The sequence below is a fragment of the Coregonus clupeaformis genome, chromosome 1, assembly GCF_020615455.1.
Source record: "Coregonus clupeaformis isolate EN_2021a chromosome 1, ASM2061545v1, whole genome shotgun sequence".
Taxonomy (NCBI): Eukaryota; Metazoa; Chordata; class Actinopteri; order Salmoniformes; family Salmonidae; genus Coregonus; species Coregonus clupeaformis.
In genome coordinates this window covers 49,041,852-49,058,996 of record NC_059192.1, presented here as the reverse complement: position 1 = coordinate 49,058,996, position 17,145 = coordinate 49,041,852, and the positions used below count along the sequence as shown (strand labels likewise).

Sequence of the window (17,145 nt, the reverse complement as noted above, 5' to 3'; positions counted from 1 at the left end):
GCACTCTGCCAGTCGGAGGAAGCGAGACAGAGGCAAGATGATAAGAACATAAGAATTCCAGTAACCTGCCAAGAGAAATGGGCTGCTTCCTCACCGGCCCGGCTGGAGTGTGTGTGTGTATGCGCGTGCGTGTGTGGTGATGGTGGTGGTGTTGGGTAGGGGGGGGATCCTAACGGGCCTGAGGGAGGGAGAGAGGCACAGCCACAGACTCATTGTTCCAGGGCCAGCAACCTTTCCATTGGGAACTGGTTGGAGGATAGGTGGGGGTGGGTGGGAGGCTCATTTCCGAGGATTGTTGGAGGGCTTTGAAAACGTCAGGAGTTGGGGAGCTGGGGTGTGAGTGTATGTGTATGTGTATGTGAGTGAGGGGAACAGTGGGAGGGGACTCCTAGCCTGGGGAGGAGGAGGGGGACTTTTGAAGATGGGGGCGGGGTATTTCCAAAACGCAACTCTTTAAAAACAAATAGCAGTCCCAGAGAGGTCTTAGATACTTTGTCAGCTAGCTAGCGTGGATAGATCAGGACCAGGCAGGGAAGCAGACATGACAACTGTGGGGGAACTGATGCTGCTGGTGCTGGGGCTGCTGGTGACAGCTCATTGTGAGGTCAGGGCCAGAGATCCAGAGGTGGAGGAAGATGACCCAGGCCTGCCTCTGGAGAAAGAAGGCTTGGATACCCAGGGGATGGGGGTGGGAGTCCACCCTGAACCTGGGGGGATTGACATTCCCCACCTCAGGACTGGATCCCATGACCATAGACCTGACGTGCCTGGATCTGCCCACCAACCCCTGGATCATGGGCCACATGGTCAACCCCATCAGGCGGGTCCTGGACAACACCCCATGGGTCTGCTGCCCGAGGAGACTGCACTCCCACCAGGAGAGGGAGGGAGCTACCCAGCCCGCACCGGGTAAGTGTTTATTCACAGTAGCTAGCCACCTCTCAGCTGACAGACAGCCTGTGCAGACATGTATTTATAGGAGAAGGAAAACACAGGAACAACTACCTGTGGATCGACAAACACACACATGCACTTTCACAGCATGCACATCAAACAGAACATTAAATGTTTGGTCTACCAGCATGTGTGTAATAACAGCTACCACCATAGCCGTGGGAAGCAGGGGTGCTGAGGGTGCTGCAGCACCCCCCGAAAAATCGGAATTAGAAAATGTATGTTCTTCTTCACAAAAGTAGGCAACAACAACAAAAGTCCCAGCACCCCCAAACATCTTCCCACGGCTATGGCTAACACCCAGGTTAAGAACGTGGAGCAGCTCACATATATATGCAGTGCCCCAGAAATATGACTTTTAATTTATTTATTTATCCCCAATTTCGATCTTGTCTCATCTCTGCAACTGGGTGTCTCTTCCTGCAGGCTTTTTCCCTCTCACCACATTCAACTCTTTCTGACCTCCACTATGTGGAGACATTTGGTATCTTTGCAATCTTCCTCTGCAATCAGCATGAAGCTTGAGCTGATGGGGTGAACTAAACAAAGGGATTTTAGCAAACATTTACATGTGCCCTCCCCAGCAGAATGAGTCTGTACACAAACTGCTGGGGTTTCACTGCCGTGGTTTCCGACCTCCCCAAAGTGTCAAACGTAGGCACATGGTTTTCCTTACCTGAGCCTAATCAATAGTAATTCATCTTAATTGCAGAGAAAGCCATAAGAGAGCCATATGTGTTCTGCAGTTTGTGCTCAGAGCCCAAGCTGCTGGCAGAGCCTGATCTTTGCTCCAGAGCTGGGTTACTGGACATGTCATTATTCTAATTCAGATACATACTAAATTGCACCGCAGCTAGCCTGATCCCCCGATAATGTGCTCCCTGAGGAGCTAGCCCAAACAGCCAGCGATTAGTCCTCTTTATGAACAGCCACTTAAACATTTAATTAACGACATCGTTCAAAGAGGACCTTCTTTTTCTTATGTGTCACCATCATTACTGTAACAGAGTTCAGGTTTCGGCCGGCGAGCGAGTAGCCTGTGATATCTCTGATGGCCAGGTTTGATTGGAACCTCTTGTGCTGGAGGAGGCTGGGGGGTCACTGAGAGGTTCACCCTGTGAAGAGAGGTACATGTGTGAATAACGCTTACTCTGTAATAGAAAAAGTACGCTGTCTTTTGCAACCTCTCAATTCAACCAAGGTTCATGGCTAGACTGGTTATGTTAGAGGTATTCAAACAGTCCTTCCTCTTCATTGTAAAAATAAATTATCAATGTGCTTCGGCCTTGACATCTGTAAAGGGGAAACACATTGGTTGTTAACAATAATAAAACAAAATCTAGAAATGTAAATTAGTCAGTGACTGAATACTTCTGACGTATGAAGAGCACTGACTGCGCAAAGGAAAAAGGAAACTGTCGCTACCTTGCAGTCCAACAAAGATGTATTAATAGACGAACAGACTGAATATGTGAGAGGTATTCAGCCACTCAAGGATGACCAATGCTGAAGGCTGTAAGGCCGAAATGTATCTTAATCCTCTTCTAAATCTTTTGGCATGTTTTCATCCCCAGGGTGTAAAAGCTCCTGTTGTTTTGGTGAGTATACTGCCTGAGTGAGTGCTCAGGGTCTAGGTGATGTGTGTGTGTGTGTGTGCTTCACAGACACACACACACACACACTCAGCACGTCACTGCTGAGTCTGAGGCTGTTTCATTCTACACGCTGCTGGGCCCCCAAATGCGTGTGTTAGAACCCAGGTGGTGGGTGAGGAATGTGGATATACGAGAGGCGTTGGGATGGATGGTTCACGGCTGACGTGAGGCTTTGGGTCTTTGGTACGCATGGGGAGCTCTGAAAGGCCACAGACAGAGAGGGAGTGAACTGAAGACCTGTGTGGACTACTACAATCTAGCTAGCAAACAGAACAGAACTATGCAGAAGCAAAGTGGAGCAGGCCCAGACAACAGGCTAAACAACTCATTACGAGAACCCATGAAAACAGGAAGTATGAGGGAGGGGTAGTTTACTGCTTAAGCTGTTTTCATTCATTCTGCTCAAATATTTAAATGCAACACAGATCCTTCTAGTGTGGGATGGATGTTACATCTGTAACATCATCGCTAACGGCAACGCTCCATAGACATAATTAACAGTCCTTTAACGACAATTATATTTTTCACAAATGTCTTTCATTAAGCACTCTCATTAAAATCAACATAATAGTAATAAAAGCTAAAATAATGAAATCAAACCAAGTCTAAAGCCTGGCCCTCCTGCTGGGGTCCATCAAGGGGCTCTGAGGCTGTACTGATTACTGTACTGATTACATCTACCAGCTCCAGCTTCCAGAGCGGAACTCAGTCCCATCCGCTCCCTTCCCATCCCTCAGTGGCCCCTCCCGGACCGCTCGGAAAAAAGGTAATTCCTGACCCATCACCAATGCAGCCAGAATGGCTGTGTGTCTGGAATGGATGTGTGGAAAAGCCAATTCTGCTTGTTGCTGCTATGCTCTCACATCTCACTCACTCTCTGACTCACTGTCATAAAACATGGCCTAAGGGAATCAGCTTTGATTCCCAGTGTGCTTGGCCTCGCCGCTCTGCCACTGGCATTGGCACAAAGGCCTTTTGTGTACAGTCGGGTTTCAGAGTCCATGTCGACTCAATGGCTAACAGGACCCCCATACTCATCTGGTTATTTTCTCTTTTAGTTTCTGAATCAACATCATCTGCAGCAGTCAGGGTCCTCTGCAGAATTTAAACACTCTCCGACACAATGTGGATTTTCTTGAAAGCAAAAAAAAAATTATATATAATAATGGCCACCAGCATAAAGGAGGCAGTGTAATCCAGGCCAGCTGTACTGTATAAGAAACAAGCAAAGAGTCTGGGCTTTGAAACCCAACCAAAACAACAATGTAGCTCTTCTGTTAATATTAGTTCTTCATTTATCTTGCGAAAGGAGTACCTGGTCTGGTGTTGTTGGTACTATAAAACGTCTATGATTTAGTTATAAGACATGACTCTTCAACCTTGAACAACTTAGTTAACCCTTTTTGGCAACCTCGGCTCCTCCCACCCAGAGGCCTAATCAACTACCCTGACCTCTATGATTAGACTGTGGGAGAGGGCAGTGTCGCTGTGTGAACACAGTCTTAGTATCATATCACCATGATAGAGCAACTCACCACCAAAGCTGTATGACAGAGCTGTGTGAAGGTTTGCCCAATGGATTTGCAGTGGAAAGTGACTCTCACATCCTCTCCAGTGTGTGGTTGTGTGTGTGTGTGTATATATGTGGGTATGCTGTGTGGTGGAGTGTTCCAGGATGGAGTAGGTTAGCGCTGCGTGAGAGCATCAGATGCTTCCTTCCTGGTCGGAGCCAGAGGGGGGTGATGGACTGGGAGCTGTAGGCCTACAGGAGGTACGACCACAGCTATTGTGCTCTCCCAGAGATGGCCCTTCATGATTTCACAGCAGACCAGGAGTAAGTGACACCGGGCAGCTCTGACTCAGACTTGCCAAGCTAGTAGCACAGTGGTGGGGTTAAGCATTGAAGGGACAGATATTGGAGGTCAAGATGACATTGACAAATTGGAATTTCCAATGAAAATGTTCAACTTTGCAAGCGAGCAGTCTGTGGGAACCCTAATTCCTAGAATGTGAAAGCACATTGCCACTGCTGGTGGCTGGTAAGAATCTAGTATCCGCCTTCTTCTCTGCCAGACAGTGAGTGCACATTTAACTTGGGAGGGCAGAAAGAGCAGACCTTGATGTTCTCACATTGTAAAAGTTGAATAATATTGTTCTATTGTGAAATATCAAAGACGAGGTCAAGCACAGAACACTGTTTTTGACACACTAGAGGCCAAAACAAACTTAAAGTATCAGTGACCCACCTGACATTCCACTCTCTGAGTTTACATTCAGTCCTGTTGAACGAGGATGTTGCTCAAAATGTCCTCTGTTTTTATATGGGAGGGACAAATTCTCTCCTTGTATTTTCTTTCTTATTTGCTTTCTAATGGCGATCATCATGTACCGAAAACTTGTTAGATGAGCTTGTTTGTTGTGGAACTGTTTAGTCTGTGTAGGGGTGAACACTGTGGTAGAACTGGAGGCTGTTAGGGGGTTCAGGAGACCTTGTTCTCTCAGTTTATGAAATATAAGCTTAGTGCTGGGTTGTGACACCACTCCTCCCCACTATTTATCCAGCAGGAGTTCCCCTCCTACAGGGGGTTGAAGCTTACTGGGACAAGAGAAAGACAGTCTTGGATCAGAGTGAGAGAAAAGGTGAAACATCTTGTAAAAGTCAACTGTATCCTTTCTACACATTCTCTGTCTCTGCAGTGTAGAGTAAGTCTCAAATGAACCTCGGCGGTACATGTGTCTGTACAATACATGAAGGACTTTGAAAATGTCAGGGCCACAACGATGCGGCCACTTGCTTGTTGCCTTGGAAACAGATGAAGTATTTTGGTTGAATTCTCTCCACTCCTCTGCAGCTGCACCCCTGGAGCGTCACAGCTCTTTGTTTGGTCTGGCCTGGACACAGAAGTGGTGGATTAGAGAGCCAACGACACACTCATGTTGAGAATTGTCCAATACAAGGTCCTGTGAGTCCCACGGCTTGACCCATGACTGACGAACTGGGAGGGGGGGATTAGGCTGAGAATGGCACACATCCTGTACATACAGTGCCTTGCAAAAGTATTAATCGACCCCTTTTGTTGCATTGCAACCTGTAATTTAAATGGATTTTTATTTGGATTTCATGTAATGGACATACACAAAATAGTCCAAATTGGTGAAGTGAAATGAAAAAAATAACTTGTTTAAAAGAATTCTCAAAAATAAATAACGGAAAAGTGGTGCGTGCATATGTATTCACCCCCTTTGCTATGAAGCCCCTAAATAAGATCTGGTGCAACCAATTACCTTCAGAAGTCACATAATTAGTTAAATAAAGTCCACCTGTGTGCAATCTAAGTGTCACATGATCTGTCACATGATCTCAGTATATATACACCTGTTCTGAAAGGCCCCAGAGTCTGCAACACCACTAAGCAAGGGGCACCACCAAGAAAGCAGCACCATGAAGACCAAGGAGCTCTCCAAACAGGTCAGGGACAAAGTTGTGGAGAAGTACAGATCAGGGTTGGGTTATAAAAAAATCTGAAACTTTGAACATCCCACGGAGCACCATTAAATCAATTTTTAAAAATGGAAAGAATATGGCACCACAACAAACCTGCCAAGAGAGGGCCGCCCACCAAAACTCACGGACCAGGCAAGGAGGGCATTAATCAGAGAGGCAACAAAGAGACCAAAGATAACCCTGAAGGATCTGCAAAGCTCCACAGCAGAGATTGGCGTATCTGTCTATAGGACCACTTTAAGCCGTACACTCCACAGAGCTGGGCTTTACGGAAGAGTGGCCAGAAAAAAGCCATTGCTTAAAGAAAGAAATAAACAAACACGTTGGGAGACTCCCCAAACATATGGAAGAAGGTACTCTGGTCAGATGAGACTAAAATTGAGCTTTTTTGGCCATCAAGGAAAACACAGTGTCTGGCGCAAACCCAACACCTCTCATTACCCCGAGAACACCATCGCCACAGTGAAGCATGGTGGTGGCAGCATCATGCTGTGGGGATGTTTTTCATCGGCAGGGACTGGGAAACTGGTCAGAATTGAAGGAATGATGGATGGCGCTAAATACAGTGAAACTCTTGAGGGAAACCTGTTTCAGTCTTCCAGAGATTTGAGACTGGGACGGAGGTTCACCTACCAGCAGGACAATGACCCTAAGCATACTGCTAAAGCAACACTCAAATGGTTGAAGGGGAAACATTTAAATGTCTTGGAATGGCCTCGTCAAAGCCTAGACCTCAATCCAATTGAGAATCTGTGGTATGACTTAAAGATTGCTGTACACCAGCGGAACCCATCCAACTTGAAGGAGCTGGAGTAGTTTTGCCTTGAAGAATGGGCAGAAATCCCAGTGGCTAGATGTGCTGCAAAAGGTGGCTCTACAAAGTATTGACTAGTTATGCACGCTCAAGTTTTCTGTTTTTTGTCTTATTTTTTGTTTTTTTTTCACACAAAAAAGTATTTTGCATCTTCAAAATGGTAGGCATGTTGTGTAAATCAAATGATACAAACCCCCCAAAAATCCATTTTAATTCCAGGTTGTAAGGCAACAAAATAGGAAAAATGCCAAGAGGGGTGAATACTTTCGCAAGCCACTGTACGTCTTCAAGTTCCTCTTAACCTTGAATGGGTGAGCCAGGTCAGATAGAGATTTTACTGTTCGGGAAACACTCGTACTCAAACACAAAACACGCAGAGTTAATTAACCCTTGACTGGTGTCCCCACAAATTCAGCCTCCATACAATGCTACAGACCACAGAGGAAGGGAGTGGTTTGGCAAAAATTAGGTTTTTCAGCAAGATAATCCAGAAAAAACACCAAACACTAGATCTGACATGTCACACTCTACCACATGTTAGTTTGAGGGGCCTCAAGCTGCCTGCTCACCTGGTGTTTACAGTCAACTCTGTCCCTCATTGATGACAAGGGGGCGTGGGGTTTGTCTCAAACAGACTGGTCAAGACAGGGCCACCCAGGAGCAGTGAAATTCATCCCCCTCTGCACCTGTCTCACCTGGGTAAGGGGCGAGATGACCCCTGCAGTGTTGTAGAATGACCCCTGGCTATCCTTCATCTTCTCTAATGGGCTGTTTGGACAGTCTGGGTCTGAAGCAGGTTAGCAAAGCTCAGTGCAGGTCTGTGCTGGTTAGGGAGGGTCAGAAGGGGAGAGCAGCTGTAGCAAATGAAGGTAATGGGGGACAATTCATTGAAATCAAACCTGCTGGGAAATAAAAGTGAATACAATTTCCCTGATTAGATATATGCAGACAGCATCCTGACAAGAAAGCCAGGCCATAGATGATGTCTTGGCCCAGTCAGTAGGTGCTACGTGCTGAGAAAGCAGAGTTGGAAGCAGGGGATCATTCTTTCAGCGTTACCCTCGAGAGGAACCAGGCGGGTGACTCACCATGCCAGATCTGGGCACTGAAGCTGGCAGTAAAATACCCATTATGTAGTAATGTGGGGTAGATAGGGGTCAGGAGGGAGACTGTAAAATAGAAAAAGCAACTGTTAAATAGAAAAGGTTTAAAAATGTCATAAGAAATGTAGGCCACCGAAACAATACGTTCTTCAAGAGTCCAACAACACCCAAATAAGGTTGCAACAACACCCAAATAAGGTTGCAACAACATCCAGATAAGGTTGGATGAAAAGGCAGATGCTGCTGAATGGATATTTTTGTTTGGCCCTGTTAACAATAAATCTAGATAAATGAAAATGAGCACTCTTTAAGTCATGCATTATGACTGTTAGATTATGGGAAGTCCAGTGGTCAATGTCTTTCTGGAGCGGATGCTATGTTTGTAGCCCTGACCTGTAGAAGCAGGAAGGAAAACCACAGAATTGCAAACAAGCAAACTGTGAGACAACAGCAGTAGCAGTCATTAAGGGAGAGAGCGCTGTAAGCACAGGAGGAAGACAGACCTTCACCCCAGCAACCTAGAATAGAATAGAATAGACTAAAACGTTATTGTCCATCCAGGATGGAAGTCAGTTCAGCATACTGCATACACTAAAAACAGGACATTGATACATTCACTCACAACTGACCGCTGCCCCAACTGCAATGTTAAAATAGATAGATAAGTACATATACCAATACAATTTACGTTGCATTTAGTAGTCCAACATCTTCTTCTTGGCCATGGGCATTCTAAAGCGCCGGCAAGAGGGAAGCCTCTCGAACTGAGGGTGTAGAAGTTGGAAGGGGGTCGCCAACGACAGCCAGAGCCTTCCTTTTGGTTGCCTTGTGGATCAGACTGCTCATCTGTGCTGTGGTCGACCAATTACTTTGCTGGTTGTGTTTACTATTCTGGTCAGTTTGCGTTTGCTCCTCACGCTCAGATTACCATACCAGATATTGAATGTGAGGATGCTCTCCACCAGACTGCTATACACCCTCTCCAGAACATCCTGGCTGACCCCAAACCTCTTCAATGTCCTGATTAAAAACAGGCACTGGCTTGCTTTAAAGAAAATACTGTCTGCATTTTCTGTAAAGCTCAGCTTGTCATCAATTTGTGTCCCTAGGTATTCGAAACACTCAACCACCTCCATTGGTTGGTCGTTCAGAGAGTGTGCTTGGGACATTGGCAGGTTGTCCTTGATCCAACCTGTGAAGCCTCATATGACATTCAGGTCCAGTAGTCGGTTCAGCTGTGTGTGTATTTGCATTGTATTAAAAACTAAAATCAATAAATAAAATGTGTGCATATGATTTTGCATGTTGAAGGTGACTAGCCACCATGTTCACCAAGGTCAGGGTAGCATCCTCAGTCCCCCTCTGTGCCTTATAGGCAATCTGTAATGGGTCAAGTTGATCTGCTATGGACAGGGTAAGGTGCTTACTGACAACCCTTTCCATGCATTTGGCCAGAAGGGGCGTGAGGGCCACAGGTTGAAAGTCCTTTGGTGATTTGGCCCCTGGCTTCTTACCCACCGGTACAATGGTCGACACCTTCCAGGAGTTTGGCACTGTGCAGGTTCTCAGCAGGAGTTGAAACAGTAATGTGAAGACTCCCTTGAGCTGGTCAGCGCAGACCTTCAGTACTTTGCCCCGTAGTCTGTCTGGGCCGGTGCTTTGTGTGGCTTGATATGTGACAGGTATGAGGCCACTTAGTTCTCTGTTATCTGGACAGGAGAGGATTTTGTGATGCTGTCACATCTTTGTTCACATTCGTCTTTAAAATCGACAGTGTTAAATCTTCCATAAAAGCAGTTAAGGTTGTTTTCAAATGTTACTGTTCTCTCTTTTCCTCTCTCTTCACATGCTTGTCTTGGATTGGACAGAACCTCTGCTCCACTTCATCCTTGAAGTACTTTTTAGCTTTCCACATTTTTGACCTGAATTCCTTTTCTTTCTCCTTTAAAGCATCAGTAAGTTCCTTTAATTTAGTCACATTTAGACACCCAGGGCTTGTTGTTGGGAAATACTCAGACAGTTTTTGTTAATGACAGTATACTCACAGAACTGGATGTATGATGTGATGCTGTCTGTCAAATCATGGGGATCCCCACGCGAGTCAAAGAACACCTCCCAGTCTGTGAAGTCAATGCAGTCCTTGAGATCTTCCCTGCTCTCCTCTGTCCATACCTGAATGGATTTCTCTAAAGTTTTTTCGCGTTTCACCTGCTGCCTGTATGTCGATAGGCGATGGATAACGTTATGGTCTGATTTCCCGATGGGTGCTCTGCAAACTGCCTTGTATGCGTCATTTACGTTGCCATAACACTGGTCCAGGATGCGAGTTGAGTGAGTCGGATAGGTGACAAACTGTTGCAGAGTGGGGAGGTGCGCGGAGAGGGAGAACATATTAAAATCCCCAAGCACAAATACTGGCTGGTCAGCTGATCTTGAAAGCACAACTTTGAAACTCCCTTATTGTTAGGTCCAGGCACATATACCAGAATAATGGTTATCTGTCCAAACTCACGTGGTAGATAGAATGGCCTGAATGATATACTGAGCATCTCATAGTCTCTGGTGCACACTTGTTCAATCACATTACACTGTGTGGCCCAAGTATTAACTACAAAGATACATAGCCCCAGCTATTGATTTATGTGATGTTGTTTTGTCTCGATCTGCTCTAATTACAGTGTATCCATCAATGTTCACATCAATATTGTCCTCCTTGAGCCACGTTTCTGTAAAGCAGATTAGCTTGCTTCTCCTAAAGTCGTCTTCGAATTTAGCCTTGGCCGCTAACTCATCCAGTTTATTATTTAGTGACCGCACATTTGACAGGGTGATCACCGGGAGTGGGTGACGGCTTCCCCGCCTCCGTAGTCTGTTCCTGACACCACCGCTTCAGCCTCGCTTCTTCTTAGTTTCCCTTTTTGAATTTGTAGAACAACAATCAGGTAAGGCAATGCTGTTTTCGAGAGTGTGAGCTTTATCTTGGTAAGAGAGCAGAATCTGTGTAGGTGATGGTGGTTGTTTTACTCACTGACTCCATAGTGATTGTAAAGTTTTTCGCATATTACAGCGATCAGGATGAACAGGGTCACACATGCCATGTACAATCCACTTTCAAACTTGCAACGCACTTGGACTTAAACTAAACTAAACAAAATTGAGCGATATAACTATAAACAAACAAACAGGGTTTGGCACCAGCGCCGTGCTCCTAGAGGATGTAATATCTCTCCATAGATTATCTCAGCTGTCTCCCAGCTTCCGGTGTCATTACACACAGAGATTGCACAGTATGAAAGGAATGACGCTGTGTGTGTGTCTCTCTCTTCCAGGAACTGGTGTGCATTCGTGCACCGCCGCATTGTCACCATGGCTGTCTCCTGTGGCACAGAGAAATACACCATCAGGTCCCAGAGCCCCTGTCCCAACGGCACACCTGAATGCCAGCTTGTCATGTGAGTTACCCACTGTGCATTCAAATGTCAACTCAAACCACATGTTAACAGTACAATGCATTATATTACAGATTGCACAATGCACACTCAGATTCTCCAATCTCCCACACACATCTTGTTTATTTTTTATTTTAACTTTATTTTATCAGGAGTCATACGGAGGCCTATTTTACAGATAAGCCCTTAATTACAGAAATTACAGAAAATACACACATCAATATAAATACAAAATGCAAGAAGAAAGAAAAACACGGTCATAAAAAACAAACGCATTCATCAGTAATAAGGTCCTCAACCAGCTTTCTGAATTGCCCTAGAGGCACCAAAACGTCACATTTAAGACCATTTTGAAGATAATAAGACCATTGTTCCACATTCTTTTCCTGGGGTCCAACAAAATTAAGGCAGTTTATACAATTTTAAAAACAATACAATACATTCACAACACATTTCACAACACATTAAGTGTGTGCCCTCAGGCCACTACTTTACTACCACATATCTACAACACAAAATCCATGTGTACGTGTGTGTATAGTGCGTATGTTATCTTGTGTGTGTATGCATGTGTCTGTGCATGCGTTTGTGTCTCTTCACAGTCCCCGCAGTTCCATAAGGTGTATTTTTATCTGTTTTTAAAATCTGATTCTACTGCTTGCATCAGTTACTTGATGTGGAATAGAGTTCCATTTAGTCATGGCTCTATGTAGTACTGTGCGCCTCCCATAGTCTGTTCTGGACTTGGGGACTGTGAAGAGACCTATGGTGGCATGTCTTGTGGGGTATGCATGGGTGTCCAAGCTGTGTGCCAATAGTTCAAACAGACAGCTCGGTGCATTCAACATGCCAATACCTCTCACAAATTCATGTAGTGATGAAGTCAATCTCTCCTCCACTTTGAGCCAGGAGAGATTGACATGCATATTATTAATGTTTGCTCTCTGTGTACATCCAAGGGCCAGCCGTCCTGCCCTGTTCTGAGCCAATTGCAAATTTCCTAAGTCCCTCTTTGTGGCACCTGACCACACGACTGAACAGTAGTCCAGGTGCGACAAAACTAGGGCCTGTAGGATTTGCCTCATTGATGGTGCTGTTAAGAAGGCACAGCAGCGCTTTATTATGGACAGACTTCTCCCCATCTTAGCTACTGTTGTATCAATATGTTTTGACCATGACAGTTTACAATCCAGGGTTACTCCAAGCAGTTTAGTCACCTCAACTTGCTCAATTTCCACAGTATTCATTACAAGATTTAGTTGAGGTTTAGGGTTTAGTGAATGATTTGCCTCAAAAACAATGCTTTTAGTTGCCACACATTCTGAAACTAACTGCAGCTCTTTGTTAAGTGTTGCAGTCATCTCAGTCGCTGTAGTAGCTAACGTGTATAGTGTTGAGTCAACCGCATACATAGACACACTGGCTTTACTCAAAGCCAGTGGCATGTTGTGAGTAAAGATTGAAAAAAGTAAGGGGCCTAGACAGCTGCCCTGGGGAATTCCTGATTCTAGCTGGATTATGTTGGAGAGGCTTCCATTAAAGAACACTCTCTGTGTACTGTTAGACAGGTAACTCTTTATCCACAATATAGTAGGGGTTGTGCAAAGCCAATATAGCAGAAGACTATGATCGATAATGTCAAAAGCCACACTGAAGTCTAACAAAACAGCCCCCACAATATTTTTATAATAATAATATGCCATTTAGCAGACGCTTTTATCCAAAGCAACTTACAGTCATGCGTGCATACATTTTAGTGTATGGGTGGTCCCGGGGATCGAACCCACTACCTTGGCGTTACAAGCGCCATGCTCTACCAGCTGAGCTACAGAGGACCACTATCATCAGTTTCTCTCAGCGAATCATCAGTCATTTGTGTAAGTGCTATACTTGTTAAATGTCCTTCCCTATAAGCGTGCTGAAAGGGTGTTTTCAATTTGTTTACTGTAAAATAGCATTGTATCTGGTCAAACACAATTTATTCCAAAAGGCTTTACTATTCTTAGGTAGCAGAATGACTTTTGCTTCCCTCCAGGCCTGAGGGCACACACTTTCTAGTAGGCTTAAATTGATGATATGGCCTCCCGAGTGGCGCAGCGTTTTAAGGCACTGGGTTCGATCCCAGGCTCTGTCACAGCTGGCCATGACCGGGAGACCCATGGGGCGGCGCACAATTGGCCCAGCGTCGTCTGGGTTATGGGGAGGGTTTGGCTGGCAGGGATTTCCTTGTCTCATCGTGCTCTAGCAACTCCTTGTGGCGGGCCAGGCACCTTCAAGCTGACTTCGGTCGTCAGTTGGACGGTGTTTCCTCTGACACATTGGTGCGGCTGGCTTCCAGGTTAAGAGAGCAGTGTGTCAAGAAGCAGTGCGGCTTGTGTTTCGGAGGATGCATGGCTCTCGACCTTTACCTCTCCTGAGTCCGTAGGGGAGTTGCAGTGATGAGAGAAGATTGTAACTACCAATTGGATATCACGAAAAAGGGGGTGAAAAAAATAAAGTAAAGATATTGCAAATAGGAGTGGCAATATCATCCGCTATTATCCTAAGTAATGTTCCATTCAAGTTGTCAGAACCCGGTGGCTTGTCATTGTTGATAGACAACAATAATTTTTTCACCTCTACCACACTTACTTTAAAGAATTTACAATGCTTGTCTTTTATATATATATATATATATATATGCCATTTAGCAGACGCTTTTATCCAAAGCGACTTACAGTCATGCGTGCATACATTTTTTTTGTGTATGGGTGGTCCCAGGGATCGAACCCACTACCTTGGCGTTACAAGCACCGTGCTCTACCAGCTGAGCTACAGAGGACCAGATATACTTGGATGTGTAGTGTCAGCGTTTTTTGCTAGCATGTCATGCGTAAGTGTGCTAATCTTGCCAATGAAAAAATCATTAAAGTAGTTGGCAATATCAGTGGGTTTTGTGATGAATGAGCCATCTGATTCAATGAATGATGGAGCTGAGTTTGCCTTTTTGGCCAAAATTTCAGTTAAGGTACTCCAAAGTTCTTTATATCATTTATCTTTGTTTCATAGTATAGTTTATTCTTCTTTTTACTCAGTTTAGTCACATGATTCTCAATTTGCAGTACGTTTGCCAATCGGTTGTGCTCTTTGATGTCACGTAGTTTGATATATTGCTAGCGATTACAGCCTTGAGTCGTCTTGGGTATGACACTACAAGCTTGGCCACCTGTATTTGGGGAGTTTCTCCCATTCTTCTCTGCAGATCCTCTCCTGCTCTTTCAGGTTGGATGGGGAGCGTCGCTGCACAGCTATTTTCAGGTCTCTCCAGAGATGTTCAATCGGGTTCAAGTCCGGGCTCTGGCTGGGCCACTCAAGGACATTCAGAGACTTGTCCCGAAGCCACTCCTGCGTTGTCTTGGCTGTGTGCTTAGGGTTGTTGTCCTGTTGGAAGGTGAACCTTCGCCCCAGTCTGAGGTCCTGAGCGCTCTGGAGCAGGTTTTCATCAAGGATCTCTCTGTACTTTGCTCCGTTCATCTTTCCCTCGATCCTGACTAGTCTCCCAGTCCCTGCTGTTGAAAAACATCCCCACAGCATGATGATGCCACCACCATACTTCACCGTAGGGATGGTGCCAGGTTTCCTCCAGACGTGATGCTTGGCATTCAGGCCAACGTGTTCAATCTTGGTTTCATCAGACAAGAGAATCCTGTTTCTCATGTTCTGAGATTCCTTGAGGTGCCTTTTGGCAAACTCCAAGCGGGCTGTCATGTGCCTTTTACTGAGGAGTGGCTTCCGTCTGGCCACTCTACCATAAAGGCCTGATTGGTGGAGTGCTGCAGAGATGGTTGTCCTTCTGGAAGGTTCTCCCATCTCCACAGTGGAACTCTGGATCTCTGTCAGAGTGACCATCGGGTTCTTGGTCATTTCCCTGACCATGGTACTTCTCCCCTGATTGATCAGTTTGGCCCGGCGGCCAGCTCTGGGAAGAATCTTGGTGGTTCCAAACTTCTTCCATTTAAGAATGATGGAAGCCACTGTGTTCTTGGGGACCTTCAATACTGTATACATTTTTTGGTACCCTTCCCCAGATCTGTGCCTCGACACGATCCTGTCTTGGAGCTCTACGGACAATACCTTTGACCTCATGGCTTGGTTTTTGCTCTGACATGCACTGTCAACTGTGGGACCTTATATAGACAGGTGTGTGCATTTCCAAATCACTACATTTACATTTTAGTCATTTAGCAGACGCTCTTATCCAGAGCGACTTACAGTTAGTGAGTGCATACATTTCCAAATCTTGTACAATCAATTGAATTTACCACAGGTAGACTCTAATCAAGTTGTAGAAACATCTCAAGGATGATCAATGGAAACAGGATACACCTGAGCTCAATTTCGAGTCTCAGAACAAAGGGTATGAATACTTATATAAATAAGGTATTTCTGTTTTTTATTTTTAATACATTTGCAAACATTTCTAAAAACTGGCATACAAGTGCAGGTTACAATCTTTTTTTTTTTTTTACAGACAAATAAATATTGTTAAATGTAAACGGTAAAAAGTACAGGACCCAGAATAGTCCCCTGTGGGACACCTTTCGTAACATCCAGGAAACCTGATTTAACACCATCAGTAGATATACATTGAGTTCTATCTGTCAAGTAATTTTTAAACTAGTTACATGCAGCCTGGTCTACGGCCAATTGAGGAAAGCCTCTGAATTAGCAGTGAGTGATCAACAGCATCGAAAGCCTTTGACAGGTCAATGAAGAGGGCAACACTATGTTGCCTTTTATCCATACATTTAACCACATCATTTATATTTAGGGATGCAGCAGAGATAGTGCTTTGACCTGGTCTAAAACCCGACTGATATACATTTAGAATACATTTCCAATATAAGAAAGATCTTAGCTGAGAATTAATCAAGGATTCTAATATTTTAGCTAGGCATGAAAGTTTAGAAATAAGCCGATCATTATTTAGGTCACAAGGGGGAGTACATGGGCCACCTTCCAAACCTTGGGGATGGTACCAGATATACAGTGGGGGAAAAAAGTATTTAGTCAGCCACCAATTGTGCAAGTTCTCTCACTTAAAAAGATGAGAGAGGCCTGTAATTTTCATCATAGGTACACGTCAACTATGTCAGACAAATTGACAAAAGAAAATCCAGAAAATCACATTGTAGGATTTTTAATGAATTTATTTGCAAATTATGGTGGAAAATAAGTATTTGACTATATCACCTACAAACAAGCAAGATTTCTGGCTCTCACAGACCTGTAACTGCTTCTTTAAGAGGCTCCTCTGTCCTCCACTCATTACCTGTATTAATGGCACCTGTTTGAACTTGTTATCAGTATAAAAGACACCTGTCCACAACCTCAAACAGTCACACTCCAAACTCCACTATGGCCAAGACCAAAGAGCTGTCAAAGGACACCAGAAACAAAATTGTAGACCTGCACCAGGCTGGGAAGACTGAATCTGCAATAGGTAAACAGCTTGGTTTGAAGAAATCAACTGTGGGAGCAATTATTAGGAAATGGAAGACATACAAGACCACTGATAATCTCCCTCGATCTGGGGCTCATGCAAGATCTCACCCTGTGGGGTCAAAATGATCACAAGAACGGTGAGCAAAAATCCCAGAACCACACGGGGGACCTAGTGAATGAC

The 17,145-nt window shown here is 44.8% G+C and overlaps 1 protein-coding gene across 2 annotated transcripts in view; it reads left to right on the top strand.

Moving 5' to 3' along the window:
* Positions 1-509: 509 nt before the first annotated feature.
* LOC121569765 (multimerin-2) overlaps positions 510-17,145 on the top strand; it is a 49,907-nt gene continuing 33,271 nt past the window's right edge. For both annotated transcript variants that reach the window (XM_041880953.1, XM_041880946.1), the window contains exons 1-2: positions 510-909; positions 11,361-11,483. In XM_041880953.1, coding sequence (XP_041736887.1) covers positions 542-909; positions 11,361-11,483 — 491 coding nt within the window. In that variant the 5' untranslated portion in view covers positions 510-541. The remainder of the gene's footprint in view (positions 910-11,360; positions 11,484-17,145) is intronic.